Source organism: Schistosoma haematobium, chromosome 3 (genome assembly GCF_000699445.3).
Source record: "Schistosoma haematobium chromosome 3, whole genome shotgun sequence".
NCBI classification, from domain to species: Eukaryota; Metazoa; Platyhelminthes; class Trematoda; order Strigeidida; family Schistosomatidae; genus Schistosoma; species Schistosoma haematobium.
This window is the reverse complement of record NC_067198.1, coordinates 18779949-18807514: the sequence shown is the minus strand read 5'-3', so window position 1 is coordinate 18807514 and position 27566 is coordinate 18779949. Positions and strand designations below refer to the sequence as shown.

General features: G+C 32.6%; 2 protein-coding genes across 4 annotated transcripts; one reads left to right on the top strand and one right to left on the bottom strand.

Annotated features, from left to right (window-relative positions):
• Positions 1-11478, top strand: MS3_00005180 (uncharacterized protein; the record flags this gene model as incomplete). 3 transcript variants are annotated; one of them, XM_051213204.1, is made up of 9 exons in its annotated part: positions 1-148; positions 213-412; positions 455-575; positions 610-689; positions 723-861; positions 7247-7395; positions 7429-7663; positions 7947-8129; positions 11434-11478. In XM_051213204.1, coding segments are annotated over exons 2-9 (1068 nt in total), but the record flags the coding sequence as incomplete, so codon positions are not given. The 3 variants fall into 3 exon arrangements, with proteins under 3 accessions (XP_051069159.1, XP_051069161.1, XP_051069160.1); XM_051213206.1 differs by lacking the exon at positions 11434-11478 and having other exon boundaries at positions 455-689; positions 7947-8468; XM_051213205.1 differs by lacking the exon at positions 11434-11478 and having other exon boundaries at positions 455-861; positions 7247-7663; positions 7947-8565.
• Positions 10090-27566, bottom strand: SPATA18_1 (Mitochondria-eating protein). The gene is made up of 10 exons (XM_051213203.1): positions 27466-27566; positions 27206-27416; positions 27061-27166; positions 26057-26276; positions 24863-24988; positions 22821-23061; positions 18487-18836; positions 16979-17123; positions 14520-14607; positions 10090-10509 (listed from the first exon to the last, which is right to left on the bottom strand). Exons 2-10 carry the CDS (start codon positions 27290-27292, stop codon positions 10457-10459), a joined length of 1416 nt encoding a protein of 471 aa, XP_051069158.1. The 5' UTR covers positions 27293-27416; positions 27466-27566; the 3' UTR covers positions 10090-10456.

Genomic DNA, 27566 nt, shown 5'->3' with positions numbered 1-27566 from the left:
GGCCGAAACATTCTGGCGGCTCTATGATTTAACATGTTGTAAGCCACTCGAAACCAAGCTCAGCCACCACTTAGTTTCGATTATCACGTTGTCTTAATTCTGCACACGTGTTACTTTTAGCTGTTATCGGCTGATATTCTTGATAAACGTAAGTTCATCCTTTGTGCTTATTAAGTCATTGGTTCACATTTACATTGTTATTTTATTTCCAGATTCTTTCACACACTGCCCCTCACATCTCAACACACAACGTACCTTCAGGCTAAACACAAAGCCATTGGGAGTTAAACTCTATAATGTTGCCTTCAGATAATGATCCAAGTCATCTACATTGCTCATCTCCAACATATGTTCATGATACTGAAAATCATGTGTCTAGGACCTTCGCAAATTCCTCCGCAGATTTCCATAAGTAAGTATTTTTAAATCACCCGTAAGGTTTATGCTGCCCCAGGAAACGAAAATCAAAATGGACTATCGACGATATAGATATTGGGAGGAAACTCGGAGAAGGTCGCTTCGGTTCAGTGCATCTTGCGAGGGAAAAAGCTAGTCGATTTGTCATTGCTTTGAAGGTCTTTTTTCATTCTTGAAGACCTAATTTTTTAGATACTTTTAAAGCCTAGACTAGTAACAAAGGAATTAATGAAACAAGTGCAACGAGAAATAGAAATACAGTCACATCTAAAGTAGGCGTTTTGTGTTCTTCATAATAAGTCTAGACACCCAAATATTGTTCGTATGTACAGTTATTTTTATGATAAGAAGCGTATTTATTTGGTCCTTGAGTATGTACCTAGGGGGGAGTTATCTAAAGAAATCAATCGCTTTGGTCATTTTGGAGATAGTCGCGCAGCAACTGTAAGTTTATTGATACTAAATGCACTTTATATATATATATATATATATATATATGAACGAGCAGTGAATTCACACAAATAAGTGGACTGCCGCCAATCAACTGCAACTACAGCAAATTCAGCGGAAAAATTCCTATTATTTCAAATTTACAATACTTTTCGAGAAATTATTTTGTGTTATAAAATTCTTGTCGTGTCTCTTAATAATGCCTTTTGGTGTGTTTAGCTTCTAAAAAAGTGATCTGTTCCGTGTCATGTAGTGATTTAGCTTTCATTCAACCTAAATACTGTCGAAATATGAATATGTAAGAAACCTTAAGTTCATATGTGTCAGATAGTCTATAATATATACCTCAGCACATATTTGTTCTAAATCCCTTCTTATTTCTCCATATTGAGACATGAAGGTGATAAGAAAGCAAGTAAATGAATGCCGGATGATATTAGATCCCAAATATTTACGTATGGAGTTGTACATACATACACATTGATTATAGGTATTCTGTGATCTTGTTAATGAGCAACTTAGAAGACCTGTTTAGAATGACTGCATATACTGTCTATGCTTTGCAATGACATTACACTGTCCGTGTCGCTTTTGGGTTTTATGAATCATGATAAGAAACACCAAACTCTGACCAAGTGTACGCCATTATTTTTATAAGTATTCATTGTCTTGTCCCTTATAAGTGATAATCAACCTAATTACTATATAATGACATTCAGTTCATCACAATAATGAGACTTTTAAAGCTTCCGTACCCAAAACACAAGAATTAAATGATAAGTGTTTAGCGTGTATTACCTGTACGGAGATATATAAGTAGTCTGTACCGTGAATTGAGAGAAGTCCATTAGACAATATATATATATATATATATATATATATATATATATATATGATCTGCAGTACAGATGCTACACAAGTATAACTGAGAACAAATATGCTCCACAGGAGTTTTCTCTTTGCTATTCTACTGCTTCCAAACAACGTTCATGACTAAAGAACATGTAAAGGTTTCAATCCTTTGATCATAGGTGTTTTTTGCAGCTTAAGCGTACGGTGGGATTCTAGGTAAATACAGTAAATCACTTGATGTTATTGGTCACTGTTATGACCTTGAAGTTGAGGGTTCAAAACTTTTCTCCGTCCCGTCGCCAATTGTTATGACCTTGGATGTCTGACTTTTCGATCACACGACTTATCTACCAATCCGAATACGACTTATACGAATCTTCGCACTAGGCCAACCAATGACGTTCAACCGGTGCGGGCAGTCTAGCGTCCTTACTGGTCCTATGTCTTCCGAGCCCTTCCACTTGAGTCCAGAACACAATACCAGCTTCGAATCAGAGCAGATCGTTTATTTCAGGCATACTTCGTTTATATATCAATCACACAGACCTCAACGTACCATAAAATAGGAAATAATATTTGTACACAAATAAGCCCAAAAAGTGGCTGTGGATGTGGGAGGCAGTAGTTAATAAGCTGAACATAACTTAAGAACCGTAAATCGTACAATAATAAGTTATAGGTCAAAATAAAGCTTATAATAAGAGGAATATAAATATATGTAATGTACTTGTTGAATAATTATACAATAAGAATATTTATAGAATATTAGTCCATTAATAGTCCTCGGGAGTTACCTGTAATTTAATCTCCACTCGGACATAACACCTCCCCCTTTTTTTTTTGAAAATTCCAACTTTAGATTCTGATTAAAAAAAAAAATTATATGTGACTTTAAATTCCTCAACATTCTCCTCCTCCTCGAAATAATGTTGGGTCCTTATGGCTCCAAAATACAACTAGTAGGACTTTATTTAAACCATGTTTCTCGTATTGACTGGAGAAGCCACTAAAAATGACTAGATGATGATGAACGGCCTTTGATCTGAGTTCATTATTTTCAAATTCATTATGAATCTCGTTAGCAGATAACGAGTCATTAAGAAAGTCAACGTCTAACAGAATTAAATTAGATTTTTGGCCATCATTCGACTCAGCTGACATATTTCCCTCATTGTTATAAGAAGTTTCATTAAAATCATATGCATTATTCTGAGAATCAATATCTGGCACACTGTCATTAGAAATGGGATAAGTTGACTCAATATAAAATTCTGTCTTCCGGTGATTTTGAGTAACATCTGGTACAATTTTGTTCATCGTGTTGCTCCAGTTATTTTCTGAATACGAGTCACCATAGCTTTCTCGACTAGTAGCACGTGGACCACAATTTTGTTCGAGCTGACGTTTATTTTCGCAGCTAGACAGTACCAGTAGTGTTTCATTTGATTCTGGACTCTGGGCATCATCTACAGGATCTGGCTTCTGATCATCTGGTATTGTCACAACTTCATGTGCATTTAACACAATATTTCCTTGCTCTGAGCTGGACACGTCACCAATATTACGTTTCCCTTCTGGTATAGAGGGATTTGAATCCTGCACAGGATATGCTTCTGAAATGTCCATTACTGCACCATTATCTGCATGATATATAGATTTCTTATTTTCTGCTTGAATGCAAAGTCTGCCCAAAACTGTTATAAATAGCTCTTGTTGCAAGGCAAACATCTTCTGCTGGTGCTGTAATATTAACCGCAACTGTTCGAAAGAAATCGACATTTTTTTTTTGTCAATAATATTAGCTCCAAAAATCACCGGCAATTATACAGCTAATTTATTTCCAAAATCTGAGTCACCACTTGTATTATTATTATTTCTTTGTTGCCAAAATCCCCGTCGCCAATTGTTATGACCTTGAAGTTGAGGGTTCAAAACTTTTCTCCGTCCCGTCGCCAATTGTTATGACCTTGGATGTCTGACTTTTCGATCACACGACTTATCTACCAATCCGAATACGACTTATACGAATCTTCGCACTAGGCCAACCAATGACGTTCAACCGGTGCGGGCAGTCTAGCGTCCTTACTGGTCCTATGTCTTCCGAGCCCTTCCACTTGAGTCCAGAACACAATACCAGCTTCGAATCAGAGCAGATCGTTTATTTCAGGCATACTTCGTTTATATATCAATCACACAGACCTCAACGTACCATAAAATAGGAAATAATATTTGTACACAAATAAGCCCAAAAAGTGGCTGTGGATGTGGGAGGCAGTAGTTAATAAGCTGAACATAACTTAAGAACCGTAAGTCGTACAATAATAAGTTATAGGTCAAAATAAAGCTTATAATAAGAGGAATATAAATATATGTAATGTACTTGTTGAATAATTATACAATAAGAATATTTATAGAATATTAGTCCATTAATAGTCCTCGGGAGTTACCTGTAATTTAATCTCCACTCGGACATAACAGTCACCATCGACTGAGGTAATAGGGACTTATATTCACTCAAGTATTGCCTACTTCAGCCTACCTAGATGTTACGTTAAGAGAACCGTAGGAAGTTTATTACATACTATCAGTCCATTAAACTTTTATTCTGAACTGTATTGAGAGATGTAGACTTTTTGTTTGGAGTTCGTCAGATAATTTTAACCTGTGCTTGAAGACCTTAAAAAATTTGGTCTTATTGATTTAGGTGGGTTCATCTCTTTTATTCTTGTAAATCTGTAACATTAGTTAATCACTACTGAAATTATTTATCCCTTCTTCACCTTTTCCTCTTATTGATTTCATTCACTTTTCTGGTGTGAAGTGTGACAGACTAGATAGGTTTACAGTTATACTAAGCGTTACTTTGTTCATGTCGACATGTCTTTGGGCTCAGTCATCTGCAACGTAGGACCAGGCACATATATGCATCGTTCCAAGTTACCATACCTCATTAGCACAACAAGGTCAACACCATGGAAGTAGTTACGTCAGTGATAGTAATATGCAAAAGAAAGATTGCATATAAGGATATGATACAGGAAGAAAGAATTAGTTCGTAGAAAGAAAGATATGAGGCGATTTTAATCTCAGTTTAAGGGAAGACAGAGAGTGTATACACCTACGCCATTGTGATCGATTCTGAGCCATGTCACCAAGAGTCTCCAACCACTCGTTAAGATAGTCACGCGGACCCCAACTAAGTCGTCCGCATCTACAAACATGGCGCAGACCAGAAGTTAGTGACTTCAAGGATTGATGCCAAGTTTTGGTTTGGCTACCTCTAACTTTCTTCTATCCATATCCAACACTAATCAGCGTTGCGCGTCGTGATAATCGGTGTTCAGCCATACGCAACATATGGCCCAACCATCTCAGTCGATGAGGATTTACAACCTCACCAACTGATTTACCATTATTTCCCAATACCCTGCGTCTAACCTTAATATTACTTACCCGATGATCCCAGCAGATGCGAGCAACTTTTCTAGGACATTTGTGGTCAAATACTAGTAGCTTACGAGTATCTTCTACCATTAAAGGACACGTTTCGCAGCCACGGAGTAAAATAGGACGAACTGCCGCGCGGTATATTCGTTCTTTAATTGATAGACCGATATCTCGTCTTCACCATAGGTAACGTGATTTGGCGAAAGCCAAACGAGCTTTCTGAATCCATGCTGAGATTTCGTTAGACATCAACCCATTAGGGCTGATCAGATTTCCAAGATAAGTGAAGTTGTCGATGCCTTTGATTACTTCACTCGTTATCCTAAGTTCAGGTGTTAACGTAGTCCAGTCCTAAAGCAACAATTTGAATTTAGAGGGGGAGAAAGGCATTCCAAACGTCCTGGCATTGTTGCTCAGTTCTGCCAAAAGACTTCATTTTATCGGCGTCTTCATCAAAAGGACTATGTCATCGGCGTATTCTGAGCCAATAAGTGGAACTCCTGTCAGTAGATCATTCCATAAATATCCAGACGACAAGAACGTTATTTCCAGTAGTAGGTCTATGATGGAATTTATCAAAAATGGAGATAGTGGACAATCTTACCGGACACCACTTAAGGTTTAAAAATCAGGTGACAGTTCGCCATAAGCTGTGACTCGAATACTAGTGTTCTAGTAAACAGTCTTTACAAGGTTTATGTACTTCTGAGGTACGCCTTTAATGAGACTGCCACAAAACTTCTCGGTCTACCGAGTCAAGAAAAACTATCATTGTGGGACGCCGATGGCATACCTGTGTTTTAAAATCTGGCGAATGATTAATATGTGGTCGATGCAGTTACGATCAGGTCTGAAGCCAACCTGGTTTTCTCGTGTTTGCAGTTCACGAGTCTTTGTTAGACGCCAGTCAGATGGGATTACATTCAGTTCCCAGATTTTAGCTAAAATATTAGTCAACCCAATCGCCGAAACTAGACCACCATCCTTACAGACGTTTGTAGTTAATCCATTTGAACCATCTACTCTTCCTCGTTTCAGATCAGCTATAGATTTTTGAACTGCAGTTACAGCTGGGGAACCTATTTCAATGTTTCACTCAGGCCGTTTGGAAATAGTGGGCAGCTCTAGAGTAGCCGGAGGTCAGCTTTCTCATTATTGAGTCAAGTTGTGATGGATCTTCTTAATGTGGCTTTCCTGCTTCCATTGAGGCGCAAGCAAATGCGTACTCGTATCAAAGAATGATGAGAGTCTGAACATGTATTCCGGAACGAGCGGCAACCTTCTACCGAGCCTCTTCAATGATGACAAATGGCTATATGCTGTGTTTGGGTCCACTAGCTTGGTTCAGGGGATTGCTATGTTGGACAATGTCTCTCCTTATGCCTGAAACTAATGCTTGTTCAAAATAAACGATTGTCTGAGCATAGTTACAACAGACAGTCACCATTATTTGTTTTTGAGCTACATCAGTAGTCAACGGTTGACTGACCACAGTTTATAAATAGTCTGTAACCTGTCTTTAAGAATACCTTGAAACCCTTTCCAGTAGTGTCGAAAAACTCATGCTTGTTTGTTGTAAGTTGTAGTCGCACCTGTTCCTTGGTGTTATAGTTTTTTTCCTCTTACATTATTGTCGTTAATTTTAACTTTACATGGTCTTATGATTCATAACTCCCGGTGTTTTTAATATTCAAAATTTGATACTTGAGGACTGATACCACCGTATTCTTCATAACGAAACAGAAATAGTATTTTTCAATCCATGGTCTAACAAATAAGAGTTGACTTTTTATAAATATTTTAGAATGCGAAATACCTGATTTCTGTCTCCCAGTGACACAACGAATGGTTGAACATAATTTCGTGTCCAAGTAAATATTAAGAGGTTGCACTTGATAACACTTAGTTGTAGTTCTTGTCAACGTCACCTAGATGATTTTGTGATCATGAAATCATTTTAAGTGGCACGAATAAGTCGTTTCATATTTAATTGCTTAGGTTTATGATGTCTTTTATATTCATGTATATAAAGCTGATTTTATTTACATATATAACAAGGCATATCGTTCATGTTTTACAGTACGTATACCAGCTTTCCAAAGCTCTTTCTTACTGTCATCAAAATGATGTTATACATCGAGATATCAAACCAGAAAATATACTCCTTGGAGCTCGCGGTGAAGTGAAGATTGCGGATTTTGGCAGCGCAGTGCACTTACCAGCTTCACGGTAGGTTTTTCTCTTTTTCGTACAAGTAATTAGACGTATGACTACTTTTGGTACGCTCAATTACTTGGCTCCCGAATTGTTCCATTTGGAGTGTGTTCATGATCATCGTGTAGACATATGGAGCTTGGGAATACTCACTTTCGAGATGCTTACCGGTCATTTACCCTTTGATGGTGAAACCTTCCAGGAGATCTCCGAAAAGATCCGAAATGCTGATGTTTCATATCCAGATACATTAAATCTGGGTGCGACGAAGCTCATTACTAGTGTAAGTTCATTTCATAATTATAGTATTAAATATTTCTCACTTTTTGATTACTGGTTGATTATTGTGTACATTGAGATACTGTCGGTATTGTATCGAAAATAATTTCCTAGGAATATAGTGTTGGCTATGAGTGGAGTTTATGTTGTGTGAAGTTAGATTATGCTAACGATAAAGCACCATGCGAACAATATATTTGAGGAAGTTAAATTACTATAGTATTTTGCAAATGACTTTTTCTGCTTAATAAATTACTTGTTAGTGGCTTTCAAATTTCTATTCTTAGATGCTCAAAAAGTTGTCAAGTCAAAGGGTTTCTTTAAATGAAATCGATAATTATGACTGGATTAAAATGCATGCTGAATTTTCTGTCAATCAATGCAGAGCAGCTCTTCAAGATTGGGAAAATGTTAATAATCAAAATTCTACTTGTCCTTCATCTAGTAGTTACGAGTGCTCATCTACATTTGTAAATACATTTTTAAACGATTGATGTTTTCATATATTTCACATTGCATTACCACTTGTTGTCTTTCAGGATATCTTAATATAACAATTAAAAAGCTTATCATTTTAATTATAAATGGTTATCATTTTTACCATAATCTGTATGCTCATATATACATGTATTTGCGTGACATTAACCTCTTTCACTATTCTATCATAAATACTTGATAGACATGTTTTATGTTATTATTACGTATATCTGTAAATTAATTACACATATTTATCGCTGATCCAGCAACAAACCAATATTTGAAGAATGTTATTTTATTGTTGCATATTTAATTTAAGGAAAATTCTAGGAGTCTGAACTTTTTCATTACTTAAATCTTGGGGTATTGTCTTAAGATTAATAAAGTTGTACAATTTGAAATTAATTTATTTAAAAGATTCACTTAATGAGATTCCATCTTATCTATATACTGACCTCTTTGTAATCTAGTGATGAGTTATCCGGTTAACACATTAAGCGGTTGTGGTAATTTTAAAAGCTCATAATTTCATCTTTATTAAAATTAAACTACTTGTAAATTTCCTGTCGAGAGTATCACTACCAAAGTTTAAGATGTCATTTTACACTTTTGCTTTGAATTTCATTTATTAACACGGTTCGTTGTCTAGCCACTTGTCCATGTTCAACAAAATGAACTGTTAGTCAGTTGTGGGAAATTCTAACGGCTCTATTCTCATTAAAATATGTGTCGTTATCATTGTCCAGAAGTGCAATAAAAGCTTCACGCATCAACCAACCAGCTCGGAGAACATGAAACACTCAAAGTCCTCGTTTTCAGCAAAAAACCAAAAATCATCTCTGTTTTAAGTAGATAATGAACTAGGTTAATAGGTCCTACAAACAGTTTACAATGCAAAGGCATTTCGAACATTCTTCTTTGTTTACTTTTAGTAACGAGAATCCTTATAACATATTAGCGGAGCTTCAACGACATTTTGATCATCTACAATGTAGGATTACGCTTCGGTTGACAAAATGATTTGAACTAAAGATGGTAGTGGAATAAAGTTTGTCATAAAACAATATTCACGTGTTCATGCCTTCTGTTTAAATTAGGCACTAGATTGGCGGCTATTAAAAAAAAATATCAGCCTTCGTCCCTTCTATTCCTTTTGTTTTCATTCTGTTTTGCTTTGGTTAGATAGGTTTGAAATTCATTAGCTTTGGCAGTCAACTCATTCATCAATTTAGAGATCCGAACTCACCAAAACCTATTGTGTCAGAAAGTAATATAAGCATATAGATGTAAAATGCCTGATTCACTAAACTGCTTTTACTTGGATGTCATTACTAGGTTTAGCATTATTCTTTTATGCTTTCGTCACTTGTATTTTGGATTATTTTTAGCCAATTACATTGTTTAGATTCATCCCAGTTCTGAGGATTTTTGCTGCCTTTCAAGAAGATTGCCTGTTACCAAAATTAGTCGAACTAACCGATGCTTCTAAGCTGACGCCAAGTTCAGGATTTTTTGAAGTACCTTTCAGGAGCTAAGTTGTCTGGGTTTCTTTAACTCAGGTTTATTACCATGAAGTTACAAATATATGCTTGAGATTGGTCAGCTACGTCTGTACGTATATCTGTTTCTCAATCTCGGGTCCTTAAATAAAACCTTATTAAATGTTATTGAGCTTCGCTAAGTTAGCTAATTATGGTATTTTAGACGTTTCACCTTTCTGAATTCTACTTGCAGTTATTCTATGCTGTTACTCTAGATGCCGATATCCCGGAGAAATCAATATTAAATTATCACCTAACATTGGTTCTCAGAGCACAACATTTTCTACCTCTAATGGCTTTCGAATGTAATAATCGCCAAGCAACTTACTTGTAAATAAGAAGAGAGTAACATTACAATAGCTTGGCTCGCTTGAGTCACTGTTACGATGTAAACGCAAATTAACGTTGCCATAATTATATAAGGATTCTCAAATTATATTAACCTAGTGGTCCAGTTAGTTTGATACAGTTATCATAAAATGGCAAAAGTCATTTGCTACATGTTTTTTTGTAAATAAAGTTCTAAAGACAAAAAAAGGAAAATTCGGTTACATATGTAGTCCACAATAATGTAAAAACTAGTTGTATATCAACTGGATAGAAGATTAAAGAATAGTTCGTTAGTGAAATGTCCACTCAATTTAAATGCAAAGCCCAAGGAAGCAATAAGCCAAGCCGGAGTGAAGAAATGTCTAATTAAGTGTTAATTAGTTCTTCTTCTATTACAGTTAGAAGATCTGGTTAATTTGTGTAGTTGTTGATTTTAAAACAGAACAAAGTTAACTGATCCTCAAATTTCGCGATCTTTTAAAATGTAGACGCTTCTTTGTACCTGTAGAAAAATAAATAATGATCAAGTATTCAGTAGTCATTTTCATGTGAAAGAAAGTGTGAACGTTTTGCATAGTTAATTTCATGGGGCTTACAAATTCAATTTATCGAGATGGGTAATTTTGTGAAATGCTTTGATTACTAATAAAGATCACCTCGAGATGTAGTATGGTATCTGGAACTTACTAGTAACTAGTTCTTGTTGACCTAGCTTCATCATTTTCTCTCCTGCATAATATTACTTTAGTTCTTCCATTCCCATGGGAGATTTGTTATTCGTCTTATTAATTTGTTCAAGTTCTATTTTAATTTATTTTTCGTCAGTCTCTTCATACGTATGATAAGAAACATGGAAAATCGTCCGCCTGTTCCATTTAATGTTTGTTAGTGGCTATTTTAAGAAGCTAAGAATATTGTAATAGGTCGATCAAGTTTATTATATAAACTGAATTAGTAATTTAGGAAGGAGTTTAATCCTCACATTTCGTATTACGAAATGAGTGTTGAATAAACATTATTCTACCAGTATGTTGCCCGCACTGTCTTTTTTAAAGTTACTTTATTAGATATGATGTTATAAGAATTAGTCGTAATTGTTGAATGGCAATCTGATCTTTAGTAACTTTGGATTATTCATATTTGGTATATTTACAAATATTTGGTGTGGTAAGAATAACGTTTAAAACCAATCAGTTATACGATTTTTACCATCTGAATCATAAACGAGATGCCTATTTTCTTAGTTCAGTATTTCATAGTCTATGTTATGGTTCACAGTTTGTTCCAGCTATCAGAAGCTTAATGAGTTCATGTTATTCTGCACAAATCATTCTTTAAATTTATAAACTAAGAACAAGATAAATTAGTTTTTCAGTGATCTATGATACTCACTGGTTGATTAAGTTGCATTTGTGTTATTTTTCAGATATCGGTAATGGAAAATGAAATCTCACGAAAATGGGTAAAGGATGTTTATTAAGTAGTGGCATGCAAGTTCATTTCGTAATCTATAATTTCTCTGAATAACATAATTTGTCATGGTTGTACAAACAACATGTTTGCAATTACAATTAAGAACAACATTTATCCGATTGCTGTCGTCATAACAAATTATTAAGGAAAAGAAAAAGAAATTACTTGATAGTCTACAAACTGGTCAAAGCAATGGAAAATGTACAGAATTTCCAAAATTTTTAGAAGATGAAATCTATCAAACGGAACTGTAATCACAAATTAATAATTACTTGGTACGAATAAAAAAGTGATGAAAGTCATACCACTGCGGAGTTTATTTGAAAAAAAGCGGGTCAAAAAAATGTAATTAAGTCTTGAGTTTGTCTCTTCTCAAGATCTCCATACAAATGAGTGGAAATTCTAGCGAAGCCATCCAACTGACGGTAGAGAAACTTACCTACTTACTATTAATTACGTATCAATGTGCACCGAAGTAGATCATCCAACCGAAGGGTGGAACTCAGAAGAAAACAACATTCTTTCAGTTAGGTTTTAAAAAATTCATTGAACTAAAACACAACACATTAGCTTAACACACACTTTCCCTGCAAAAACAAACAGTTTACCATTCCCTTAAAAATTGATAATTAATGCCACTTATAACTAAAATGAGAAATTTAGAATTTATAGAAATAATTTAACCTAAATTACTTAATTTTCTTAAGGACTAGAAATTAAAACTCCAGTCAAAACCAAATTAATCAATTTCACAAAACATTACAGTAGGTAATTATTAACTGGAGATAATCAGTGAACAAAAATGATTTTTGCGATATCATTTCTCTGTATGACAGATTTCTTGAAAATAAAATAAAGCAAACTAGTGAAAAGTACTTTTATAAAACTTGTGAAACATAATAAGGGGTACAGGTGCTTGATTATGTTCATAGTCTCATTTAAGACGATTAACTAGTTGTTTTATAACAAAGTGCGAAAATCATACCACTTTTAGACTAGTCAGCCATAAAAATCATGTACAGTTATTTGTGAACTAATTGTAAATGACTGAGTGCTTTCTATGAAACAAGCAGTATAGTGCAAAATATTTGATCAAAACGCTCAGAAAATAATTACAATAATAATAAAATAAACGAAATCAAAGGTATTTTATGTGAAGCAAGATAATACGAAACAAGTTGAACCGTCAGTGACGTTCTATTATTTTGTTTTTCCTTAAAGAAATAACTAATTCCGTTTGATAAATTTTTAAACACAGTAAGAGAGTGCTTAAGAAATCAATATTAGACTAATAGATTTAATTGGAAATAAAATCACCACAAATTATATAAGAACTTTCGTTTAAATTTGATCGGATAGTTTCACAGTGTTCGGTTGCCGAATAGATGTGAGACATTAAAAAGGAAGAATGCATTTGTAAAATGTCAGTGAATGAATTTGAAGTAAATCCAATATTTTCGCTGACCAAAGACAATATATCGTGAATGAAATTTCTTCTCATACCACATACGTATACACACAATCTGTTATCTTAACACTTTTCGTTTCACACCACACGTCTCTTACACACTAATGCAAATACCTACTTTTAACATGATTAACATTGATTGGATAACCTGTTTAGTATACACAGAACTATGTACCTATTTACATTCGATAATTTTGATGTTTGATTATATGTTTTTGGAAAAGCTTGAGAAAGACTGCCAGGTGAAACGTTGGATTTACTTCAAATTTCTTCACTGAGATTTTACAAATACATTCTTCCTCTTTAATATCTCACCGCAAATTAACTTATACTACATTATGTGACTATAATTTCATGAAGTACTAAATTATAAAGGTTAATTAATAATAAATAAAAATGTAAATGACTTCCTTGTGATTGTTCTCCCTCAAATAAATCTGCCAATATGTGTAATTTTAAACAAAAGTAATAATAATCATTTTTAAGAAAAAAAACTAAAGGCAAGTGAGATTGGCCGAAATAAAATGTGATGATAATAGTAACTGTTTAAATAAAATAAAAATAATTTTCATTAGTTCATTATAAAATATTTTGTGCTCATAACTAGGTAACTCACGATATATTAACATCGATCAGTCGAGTTGTCTCTTAAGCCTATAGATATACAATATAAATATGATTGTATTTAGATCGGTAGATCGAAAATTATTACAAGTTTTAAATAACAAAATCTACACTTTATTTAAGTATTAATAATAATAACAATAATAGAAGGTAGACATGAGTTGAAACAGATTAGGATAGAAACATTTTCAGTTTAGGGTGAAGTTATATCATCATTTTTAAAGGTCAATGGAAAGAAATTCAATACAAGAGAAATAAATAGGCTGAAGTTATCCAGTTATGGTATTTGTAGCTCATTTGAAAATTTTTATTCCTGTTGTTAGTAATAAACTATATTTTGATAACTTTGTAAAACAAATTCGAACTTGAAATCATTGAACTATCAATAAGAAAATTGTTCAGTCAGCTACAACATAAAACCAGGCACATATATGCATCAGTCCAAGGTGCCACATCTCATTAGCACAACAAGATAAACACCGGATTCATAGAAGTAGTTACTTCAGTGGTAGAAATATATAAAAGAAAGATTGTGTATAAGGGTATAGTACAGGAAGAAATAATTAGTCGGTAGAAAGAAAGATATAAAGCAACTTTAATCTCACAGTTTAAGTGAAGACAGAGAGTGTATACATCTATTTGAAGAACAAGACAAAAATGAGCAAAGATTTTTGGATGCGCTTTGAAATCATGATCTAATAACATCAGCTAAATAAATCGTTAAAATGAACTAGAAGACACAAATAGGTATTTGATTAATACAAAATTTAAAAAATAGTGTTAAATACATCTTTATGGTTATTATGATCAATTTTCATGAGTAATGTTACATATATTCTGTAACTTACCGTTTTCAATACCTTTAGATTAATAAGTAGAAATCCACATTTACATTAAAATATATTTATATAAAATAACAATTAAATAGTGTTTTTTCAATTATTTACCAGGCGAAGTAGATGGTCGTACTGGTGAACATGAACGTGAAGATATGCGACTACGATATCGATCTATCCCTCTTCGATTATCCGAAGACTAAAGTATGATTTAAAAACGGCAATAAAACAAAGAGAATAATTTTTAAAATTTCTTTATTGGGTTTGTCAGTATGAGTTAGTATGGCAAAATAACATATGTCATTAGCCAGAAATTCAATTGCTTGATCTATTTATATGGAAATGACCAACTATCTACCTACTCTATTTGATTATTTCAAGAACAAACAAAAAATAGTGACAGACCCAAGTTGTTAAATTAACAAACACTGATTAGACAGGTGTGTACTTAAGTTAAATGCTTTAAAGCTCACCGATGATAACAGATCTGTTTTATTATAACATTGCTGATCCTAACGACTGCCTCAAGTATTTGGGTCATCTACTTTGCAAATGTACAGATATAATAAGAAAACATCCCTTTTTTAAATTTCTTTGGTCCGAATAATTTTGAGTCTACTGTGTGTGCCAACGCGGTATTGTGAAATGTTGAGGACTTACGATGCTTCAGGCTAAAAATTTCAAACTGAAGCACTGCATTTCTTGGTATATTTTTCTTCTTCTCTACTCTTTGAAAATAACAAGAGACAGGTGTGTTGGAAATCATGCTTTCAGTATCTGATGGATGAAAAACGTAATTTTAACACCTGATGTGATAGTAAAATTTAGCCATGGAGGATGAGTAGAGGAGAGCAAACAATGGTAAAACATTTGTAGACTGTAGTTGTTAAATATTTTACTGTTTAAATATATGTCAGAGAAAAATTTATTGCAATAATGCCAATTGTTTCGGTTAATTCCTTACTGTTGCAAAATTTGTAATGATTAATAATGGTATTATTATTAAGACTTTCTGAAGAATTATTCAGTCTCCGAAATACTAAGAGTATTATTTTTGTATTCTTTCAATAACCAAAATTTTTATACTCTAATTTATATGTCTTTAGTATATTCAGACTGTTTCTTACTGTAATGGAACGTACACTGGATCCTTCGAGTTTAATATATTTTTATTTATTTGAGGATTTAGTAGACAATTGGGTTGATATTTTTTTAAACATAAGCTAAAATGTTACACAGTAGTTCAGTCCAAGTTATTATACTTCCAAATAACAGAAAAGGTAATCAGAATAACATGCAACTCAAAAAAGTGAATCACGAGACATATACGTGCAATCAAATAGTAATCCAATATGGCAGAAGAGAATGGTCGAAATATGTGTTGCAAAAGTAATGAACGAGTATATTTGAGTGATAATATGTGTGATTTAAAGCTATTCAAACAATGATCCTCAACTGCTAATAATATCAAGATACTAAAAAAGCCTTAAATTAGCAGTTGCTGACAAAATTGAACAGGTACTGTGTTGATTCAAAACTTTGGGTGAGTTATTACAGGATTATGAGTTAAACAGTTTTATTATTTTGCGTGTATTGATGATAGAAATAACATTATGTCACAAGTAATATCCGATTATATTATTGGCTGGTTAGTTTTAAAGCTTCTTCATTAAATTATAGAGTCTGTGACAGAATAAACATATAGTTCAATAAGGTTGTTGCAGTGCAATCCAACATACGGACGAAATATCTTCTTTAAAACTCTTTAAACAAATCAAATGGTTTATTAGCTTGAAAAATATAAACCTAAATATAAGCTGGGTGAAATTCACTTTAACTCCATATGAAATAAATAGAAAATTTTACGGTGCATTACGACTGAAATGATACTATCAAGTAGAAGTTATTCCACTTTACTGGTGAAGAGTCTTATGCTTAGTTGAAGCATCTATCTCGAACATTTTTCTTTTTTGTATTTGTCTAACCTGGTTATTGGTTTCCATAAAAAATCTCCTTAATTGATTGAATACGATAAATAAGTATCGCAATATTCACAAAGTCAATTATTATCGACCATCGAATGGTAAAACAAATAATAAAGGGTTTCATAGCACGAAAGATACTGTTGAAGAAATTTATTAGCCATTGAAAGAATTCATCAAGCGAACCTAAACAAAATATTCTAGCGACATTTCTATTCAGTGGGTAGTTAAAATTCAGAACACGGAAATTCGGTAATAGAGATATTGATTTATGCTATATCATTCATCACCAACGGAAATATGTTCTTGTTTACCTGACGTTATGACCTTATCTCATGTGAAATGGTGAAATACTTATCAGCAATGTTTGACGAAAACATAGTACTATATCTTTGAACTTTAGCTTAAAGTCTAATAACCTTCAAAAGGCAACCACTAAAATACATCTAATATGTCTGAATGAATTTAGTTTGACGAAATTCATTTACTCAACTTTTTTTAAAATAAGTAATGATTTGACTCCTCTTCACCAAAATAATGAATTTGTATTCTATTCAAGTATTTATTATTTATGAAAAAGTATCTTACCATAATTTCAAAACCATATGAATTAAAATTTCCTCTGGTGCATACTTCTCCTTTAGCAACAATCCTCTCATTTTGCATTAAACATGGCCATATGTGGTGATGAATTAATAATGTTGGATAAGATGAATCATGACTACGCCTATATCTACAGTAAACATAAGGAAATAAACGGAAAAAGAGATGGTAAACTTGATAAAATGTAAAATAATATCATACTTTGGTTACTAGTCAACTATACAAAAAGTTTCCTGACAAACAGAAGATATCTTAAATAACTCAACTATTAATAATTAGTGTATTAACTTCAGCAATTTATATCATATGAGTGACTGAATAAACAATAGTTTTAAGGTGTAATTACAATCTCCAGAAACTTTATAAAATGTTCAATGTGTTTTTTTATGTTCGTTGTTTAGATATACGTTCATTAACATGCGACAGTTGGTATTAAATAGCACAAACTATTTCAAGTCACTCTGCTCGTTAAAGCTTAGGTAAAATAATAAAAAAAACATTGATTTGCATCTGATCTCATATAAGTCTATTTAATTTTGAAAAAATATCAAACAGTTAAAAAACATTCTTACATACATGAGTTTTGTTGGTTGTTGAAGTTAACGCATACAGGAAATTACGCTTTGCCATTGACCCTTGATATTCAGCTGGTTTCTGATTATTTCTACAGCTGCACTTAAGGCAGTGATTTTGAGCAGATTATTTATCTACTCGTTTTTAAAACTTCTATTTAATTAGTAGTGATTAAAATTAACAATTAAGGTATACGAATAACTAATCGCTTCAAGCATATTTTTCTTAATTTCCGTATCTGAATATGAAATGGTTCAGGTAACTTAAAGCTGCGTTTTATTTTATCTTTTGAAATGTAGTAACCGAATAATATTGGCAGGATTGATTGTATCCAAGATCAAAAATAGTCCAAACTTCGACAATGGTAAGCTAAGGAAAAATATAGTGATAATAAGTACAAGGCTTCATTTGAAAGATGATCTAACATGAAGAATGAAAATGGGAATAATTTTTAATCCTACTAATCTTCATCACTTTTGGTACTGGTGATATTCCGCAGGCACTTAGAGCCAGCAGTTAGACAGTCACTTGAAGTCAAATAAAACTCGAGTTATAGCTAGTTATAATTCGTCAGAATCTGGGCTGATAGTTTGATTTGTTATATAGTGCACTACATGACATGACAGTATGCCAAGTAGTTTTCGCCAAAAATAATTCTTTTTTAACCAATTATCGTACTGACAACAAGCAAAATCTATATTTTATTACAGTGGGTAAGGGGTCTTGTTTTTGTCTCATGAATTAAACTATTCCTCACAAAGAGACGGCTAAGAGACTATCAGATTATATTAGTCTCTTAATTCCTAAATTCTCCATATTATGTCGAACGATTTTAAGATCTCGATCATTTTTACGAAAATCTTTGTACACGAAACTTTATAACAAATGATGTTAAGGAATATTTTAATTGATTCGCTTACTTTGCCTCGTCGATCAATTCATTTTCACAAGCTGGTCTACAAATTTCGAGCGGATGACTCAAAGCAGCACATTCCCAGGCAAGTTTACATGTTTCATAAAGAAAATCTTTAATAACTTCGAAACCAAGATTCTGTGATGGTCGGCGAATACGTGGTACACGGCGTTCCAAAGCTAAACATGCATCTTTAACAAGTAATGAAATATCAGCTGAATGACTAGCATGAATGTTAATGTACGATTGTACCAATTCATCTAATGTTTCTGTTGTGATTAAATTATTCGCTGCAATCTGTTTACGTACACGATTTTTATATGCTCGAAAATGTGATTTGGCTACATGAAATGAGTCCTTGAATAAAGAGACGAAAAATAATGTTTATTAAAATATAGAGTGCATAAAACAAATGATTGTTTCATATCATATTGAACTTCAACGATAGATTCCAATGACGGATAAAAATGTATGTACAAAATGGAACTATATAACTTGATATCACGAAGTTAATCTATTAAGATTTTAAATGAATGATCATAACAATAAAATTCAGAAATTGGAGTTTATGTACAAAGAACTAGTGTATCCAGAAGTAATTTGAAATACCATTCTCAAATACCATATGTAATCAGTCGTATCAATTGCATCAAAATGTGACCGTAAAATATAAAATATCAATAGTACATGTAACAATGAATAACTGTTTCATTTAACCTTGATACTTGATAGTAGCAAGCACTCATGAGTGTCATAAAAATCAAGTTTTGGATTTATAGGATGAGTTTACATTACTTTCATTTATGAACTTTAGAATTTAAGGAAGTGAGCCTATCGTCTTTAGCTTGGATGACATAAGAGATGTAGTTAAGAGACAGAAATTATCACAGAATAATAGAAAGTACGTAACTTCAGGCTTCAACTTTAAAAATTTTTTGGAACTACGCAAGTGAAACTGATTTGGACCACTATCACACAAAGTTCTGAGTCTTGAATTTTGTTTACGGTACATATCTTAACAAGAAACTTTGTATCTGGAATGAATGTTTCGGTAGTACTGTGTGTGCACATGTTTAAATGGCCTTCTGAGAGTTGCTTTACTATTTGGTTCCTTACATTTGTATAAATCCAATTATAACAGTTTACGCGACAGTATTGGATTGCGGTCACTAAATATTTATAGTGATAAGAAATTTTATTGAATGTACAACATATAAAATTGATTACATATAAGAGCATTGGATTATCTAATTTCATGTCCACTGCGATTACATCATTCAAGTAGTCAGGCTTATTTGCTGAAAAAGAGACAAAATAATTGTGCGAAAACTGATCATTTGTGCTGATTCCGCGCATCATATTCATTGATTTCACTTAACTGCCAATACAATATCCAACTGCTATTTGTCTCCAAATCCTGAATTCTTTACATTCTATACATTTACTTTCCTATAATTCGTCTTATTTCGTTCCACTTCCACAAAAGTTTTCGTTATGATGATTTTTTCTCATTTTTCTTCAGTTAATCGCAAAAAGCGAACTAATAAACATTGAAGGAAGTCTTTATTTTATCCAATTTTTTTCAGGATCGTCAGTCCATTGTCGTATAAAAAGATTGTTTTTTAATTAGTTCAGTTGTATTGATTAGTTGGTTGCCCATAGTGATTGATCACACAATCTACTTTATAGTGATTAAAATAACCATAATATGGTGAACTCACAAGTTATTTATACTTTACACTAACTCTTTAAATGTAAATAATTACAGTAATCTTTTGAGAATATTTAATACAGTAAGCAATTATGCGGTCTTGTTGGTAGCAGTTTGACCTTCATTTTCATCCCTGACTATCCATTTTTATCTGATGAACAAAACTGACATCCTTGAATGTTAAGTACGACTGAGATGAATCCCTTCCTCTCCCTCTCTCTGTATACATATATATAAACACCTGACTGATTAATCCATGACCCTGATTATTTCGATTGGAATAACATGAAATGATCGGGATGGTCTCATTGGTTTTAAGCCATTCTAATCATTAATGAGTTTAAATTTATGCGGCACAAAGAGTTGAACAACATGAAATACGCTACTGGTTTACATTTCTATAACCTGCTTTATTTAAAAGATTATCCTACCTTCTTAAGTATTTTTTATATATAATGACAAAATAAAATAGTCTACAAATTATTTGTGTAATGTTTCCTTTATCTGGATATAATTTTAGTAGGAAAATTAATAACTGTGTTGGTTTATTATAAATAAAAGTTTGTGTTTAAATCGACTACTTTTCTACTTTGTTCTTTTTTGCGGCTAAGATATAACAAATTTACATCATTTCAAAATCTGATCTCAATAGATTTATGCTGGTTACTAAAGCAACCATAGTGACCTTGGCTTTTATTAGCCCAGTTTAAAAGAGAGTATGATAATTGTATAATTAACGTGATCAGCATTGTTTGTTTTAAGACATAAAATCAAAATGGATGTGATAGAAAAGATATTAACATCAATATGTAAATAACAAGTAATAGTCAATCAATATTTTGTATTGGTTGATTTGGAGAAAAAAATAGTTTCAGATATTAAACAAATGGAGAAGAATTTATATGACTTCATGACGGATTTTTATTTGAATGATCAAGAGTTAAACAGTTTTATTTTAAGAATGAAATACACGACTAAAATATATGATTTGTTTCCCTGCGTATCACGTTGTATGTTGAGTTTTAAACTTGTTAAGTAAGATAACTGATCAAAATTTCTGCTCCAAGCACAAAAGCAATACAGTCAACAGAATTTAAGAAAAAGAATAATGCAGAAATACTTTAAAAGTTTAAGAACATGGGTATCCGGATAATGATAAAATACATATCTGAACTATTTGCTAGCCACATCAGAGGAATAAAACCACTTGAAAACGGTTTATCCTTACGAGATTTGGCTCTCTAACTATTTAATCTGTAATAATAGTAGAAGCGAGTTTTTGAACAAAAACAAATATTCAATCTGTTAATCCTTACATTCATTTCCTGCTAGCTTGACTGTGAAACAACCTCTTCTGTTTGACTTCATTGAATGTTTCTTACACTTTGTTGTGTGGTATTTCTTTCTTAATACTTTTTTGTGTTTCATCAGATGGTTCTCAAAAGTACATTGTAGTCATCTAAATTTTCAAATTTCTCATATTTCAAATAACGTATAAAGGCGAAACTCTCTCATTAATTCTTTTTTGGTCTCATGTACTTCAATAATTTGTTTCAGTAAAATCAACAGTCAAGCATACTTTTTTGAAGCTTTTAAACTAAGAAAAAAGAGTTACGTAGAATTTGCCAATTTTTAGTGCCTCTTCAATAGATTTCGATTTAGATCCAAAGCAATCTCTACGTTAAAATACTGTCTGCAAAAGACTGAACTGCACATATTATTGAAGTTGATTAGTTCCAAAAAAGCTTCTTGTTGAAATATGCTGTTTTACTTAAACTGCCTCACAAAAAATATATCATCTAATGATTTCAGATAATAAACGATAATTTGATGCATTATATTTCTAATCCAATTCATTACTGATTTTTGATAAATATGATGGGAAGTCTTCATGACTAGTTAGTGTTTGCTAATTAATGTTGTAGTTTGACGTTGATGTAAAAAGTGTCACAAACCATGAATCCTTAGGTTATACAGAGAACTACTTCATTTTTAATACTTGACATGTAGACAAGCTCATAACATGATACAATTTATCCTCTAACGTGACTTTAACTTAATTGGTTGATTAAAGAGGTCATAAAATCTCTAAAGACAGAGGATAATCACTTTAAATTGTTAATAGATAAGCATCGATATTTAAATTACGGTAATTAACTAAGATATCTGTGTCAGCCAGAGAGTAGTACCTATGAACTACAGGTTACATAAATTTAAAATAGCCTTCAAAAATATTTAGTTTTCCAAATCTTGAAAATCCTAGTGTTTTACCCTCATCATTCAGTCACTATTTGTATATTCATTTCTTCTGTTTAATAGATAGCTTTTTTCAGTTTTTTAAGCTTCTTTTTCACAATGATGTCAAGAAAGTTACACTTTCTCTTTTTATTCGATATTTGAGAGCCTAAAGAACCAGAGCTTGAGCGTAGACGAAAGGAAGGATATTTGTCAATTACATCGTAGATACCAATTTCCTTCAGTTAATCACTAGTCATTTCGAGAAAATTTGCATATGAAGAATATTCTTCTTTAGAAACTAATCACTAAAGTCGGTTTGTTTGGAAATTAATAAAACTGAAATAAATAGAAGTGCAAAATTTAAATTATAAATTAATAATGTGCAAACTAACCAAAACTGTATAGAAAATAATTTTTTGGCTTGCTTCATAATCGTCTATGTAACGCCTTAAAATACCCATTGCTTCAACTCGATGCAATGAAAATAATTCATTAAAACGCATTACCAAAATGTGCTGCCTGTATCGTTGGATCGGATCATTTGGACTTAGCGGACTAACACCAGTTAGCATAGATGGTGTTAAATTTGAGGGGGCTGATAAAGACAGTGATCCAACATCTTTTTCTTCATACCTTTTTCCAAACAAAAAAAGTTGATAATTATTGAACAGTACAGTATGCTACAAACAGAAAAGCCAGATGAAGAATATGCTAAAAACATGTGACAAACTCCAGTCACCCATTAAATATTCCACGTAAAATGAGGCGATTTTCTTCAAAAGTTAAATCCCTTTTTCGTTTTTCACCAGTTGCATCTAAAATGTTGGACTTTTCTACTAACATTCACTAACCTCTTTTGAGGCGCTATTATGACACTAGCTCCAGCATTCATAATTACATGAACACTGTTACGGTGTAATTATAGAAATGCTGAAAAATTGCAATTGAAAAATGAATACCTGAAAATAACACATTTTTCGATTTTATACTTGCTTCTGTAATTACGTTTGGTAGAATATTAAAGTCGTCACCAAAAATCTTAAATGTAAGGTTTATATAAGAACGATAAGTCAATCAATGGAATTGTTATTTATCGTCGGCGAAATCGTTAGACAGATGCTGGTTATTTTCGTTTGGCAAGACCTAAAAAATGGTTTTGAAGATCAAGCAACTGAAACTCCGATTTGTTTACATTTTTCAATGTCTTTAACTCCATGTTTTATTTGTATGATTTAGAGATGAATGGAGGCCTGAATTTCGGGTGAACTAAAATCAACTTTAAATTCGTAAGCACATGAATTTAAGGTGTTTGATTGTTTCAAAGTTGCTACATCTGCTATTGCTTGATTTTTTGCGTCCAATTCTCTTAATAATACCCTCAAATGATAAGTTTTGAGATTTGGTCAATTAAATGATACGTTTTTTAATTTAGAAAGTCAATGTCGGTTTCACTCTTTGTTTTAAAAACTCATTGGGGTTGATCACATATAGTCGTGCGACCTATTTCCTTACAATCCTATTAAACTTCAAACGTTTTATTTTCTTAATGCACTTAGATAATGACATCAAAAAATAACTGTGGTTTAAATTTTTTTATTTTATGGTCATCCATCAGACAGGCCTCCAGAATAGTAGAGGTATTAACAGTATCAGTGGTGGTAGAAAAGATTAGACATCGACGTCACCATTCGAGAAGAAAATAAAAATTGTGATAAAAAAGTTGTGAGGAATATAGGGTTTTAAAATTTGGTGGGAACCATAGAATGGATGCACCTGCGTTACTGCAAACGGTTTTCAACAATGTCATTCAAAGTCTCTGATCATTGGTTAAGATAATCACGTGGATCTTAACCAGATAGTCTACACATGTTATCATGGCCAAGTCCAATTTTCAGTGACTTCGTACACCGATACTATATCTTGGTTTTACCACCTCTATCTCTTCTGCAGCCTATTTCTGCACCAAAACACATCGCTATTCGAGGTAGCCGTTGGTTGACATACGTAGCACACATCCCAGTTACTTCAGTCGATGGAGATTTACTAACTCTTCAATCTATTTCCTATCTCCACCTAGTATCCTACATCTAACCCAGGCAATGATTACTCGGTTGTCCGCGCATATACGAACAGTTCTTTGAAGCAACAAAAACTTGTAGACTTTATGTGGGATAATTTATATGAATTGTTGCTCATTAGTCCTAACTAGGCTGGTTTAACGTTGAAACACCAGTGTAAGTAAATGTGAAATAAAAACGGATATTGTTATTACCAGATTTTATTATTAATGAACATCTTTTGGACAGCGCGTTGCTAGTCGTTTATTGGTGAACCATTAAGTATAAATCAGTCATGCATTTGCAAGATAGGTACCGTCAATCCATGATATTTGAATGATGACTTACATGTATCAAAAGCAATTTGTATGACTCACATTTTTGATGAAGTTGGAAGATTTTTCAGCGATCCAGAATTATCTTTAGTAAAATCATACTCGTTTTTATTAGGACAATATATATGAGTTTTGAGACGTTCATTTTCCCCTTCCAATGAAAGTATTCTAATAGGTCAGTGAAATAAAAATATAAACGATTTAGATTTTGAAAAATATACTCGGTTATAATAAAACACGCCCGACTACTTAATTTTTAATGATTTACGTTTGTTCAGTTAGTGTAAGAACTTAAAAAGTCGGCGAAAATTGGGTGCCGTTTTACTTTAAAACCTTTTTTGTTCGACAGATGTTTACTACAGTACTGTGTACTTATTCTTTAAAAAATTTAGTGTTTGATCAGAGATTTCATATTTATTTGATATGCCAATTAAAAGCACCCTCACCTAATGAATAAATGATCGACACTAATGTAAGTGATATTAAGGTTTATTGGAAATTACGAAATATGATAACTACTAAAGTATGACGTGAGATTTTAAAATTAACTGATATGTTTATTTGCTAGAATGCACTCAAACAGTGAATTTATCCTTTAAAAATGATAGGAAAACATTAGTGACGAAGTGACAATTGTAAGCGTTAACATATAAGGCATTCTTTATTCTCAGTATGATGACGAAAATGATGACCGTTATATATTTTACTTTAAACTAACGGTTTAAACGATAGCTTAAAGCTCTGGATAGAAGAATTTCAACAAATTCAAAGGGATAGTTAGGGTTCATCCTTATATCTCGCACGTATTTGACAAAATACAAAAGCACTTATCAAATTATTTTTGATGGACGTAAAATGTACGATAGTTTCGCTCTAATAGCTTCTGTTTGGATGGCATCAACTTTCTCTAAAATGGAAAGACATGTTAAGTGGACAAATCTTAAAAGAATTTGCTAAAATTCATCCGAAAATTATTCAAACATTTGAACACAATTTTATAGACTTATGTTTAACAACGGAAAATTTCAATAAAATTATGGAAGTTTTACTATTGACTTATATCAGGCTGTTAAACTGGGGAGTTTTGATCAAAGTTTCACTTTTAAGCTAAAAGCGTGTTATGATCTGTTGATTTTTCCACCATTTAGTTTAAAGGATCTACATAGAGCTGGTATAAATGAAAAAATGTATGGTTAGTTCACACTCTCGCTCAACATTTGTTGAGCAAGAACTTACTGCTCTCTTAGCCGATTGTTTTCTTTACGTGTTTCAATCAGATCAACTTCATATTTGTCTTGTCTAGGATATTTTGAAATATCTGATTCGTAGGTTTTAGGTGAAAACAAATTAGAATTTGATGTTTGTTTTCCAACAGCGAAACCGGAAAATACACTACCTGATCCAAGAAGTGGTAAAAGTCGAAGTTTGATTGCATTTGCACCCCCATATGGACCACCTGTATGAAAGGGTAATAATCAGTATTAAAAAGGAGGATAATGATATTCAAACCAGTCAATTTTCTTTTCAACACTATTCCGCTCTTGATTCGAATTTTAAATATAATACCCTCGACTGTGCTCATGGAGTTCTCGCTGACTTTTATGAAGGTATATATGACAACTAGACTAAAAATTATAGTCATGTTAACTGCAAATGAAGTTACTGATCGTTTTAAGCTGTTAAGCGTTTATATGAAAACCTTAATCTGCCATCCTCCTTGTCGTTTCTTATGGGTCTGTTTTTTTCGCAACACGAATGAGGAGTGCGCAGTGCTTTCTACTTTATGTAAACTTCATTACTCGAAACACATTGTTATCTTTACTGACTCAAACAATAAACAAATTTGTGGTTTTTTGGTCTGCATAGTTGTTATTATTACAATGAAGAAGACAGAGATATTGCCTGCACCTATACTATCTAAGATATCATCACAAAATTAAAGACAGTTGGTAAAACAGCGAGTTATTAAAAGTAGTACAACTAATGAATAATAATTAAGGATACATTATTCCACTTTCTGTAATCAATACGTTTTCTTAAACATAAAATTTACCATTTAAGAGGCTAATGAACGGTAATCTTGCTTTCATTGGGTTACGTATTACAAAAAGGATGATCTCTTTTCAAACTTAAAACATTACATTACCAATTTTTTGAGCTCTATCTCAACGTTTTATTAACCATGATCTGAAACAACCACATTTAAAACTTTTCATGTATAAATTACGAATATTTCACACCTTCTGAAGCACAAATGCTTATAAGCCGAAAAAGCTGGTTTTGGATCCTGGCATTCAGCTCAATAATTTCACAACCCATAGCCACATTTTCGTCACAGGTATTCGTCTAAATTTTGTAAACTATTTTTGAAGGATTCAATCAAACCTGATAAGAAGATGCCCAGCGTTCCAAGTTTTCATGAAGGATGAGAAAAGCACCAGATTTCGCCAACTGATTCAACGATTCCGACATAACTATTTGTCCAATATACTCCTAATATTTTGTGTAACAAAGTTGCGATAAGAGTTCATTCATTAATGGTCTGAACGCTAGAAAGCGTTTGAGTTATAAATGTTACAATTACTGGCTTGTGAATCTGTAGAGAAGTAAATAGAGTCTACATGAAGCGCAAAAGAGTCACAAACTTTAGGCTGCAAAATGATATTACTGAGACGAGATCAGAAAAAACTTAAAAATACAGTATTCAGTTTTTCGTAAATGTTACAAACAGTTTGAAAGAGCGCAG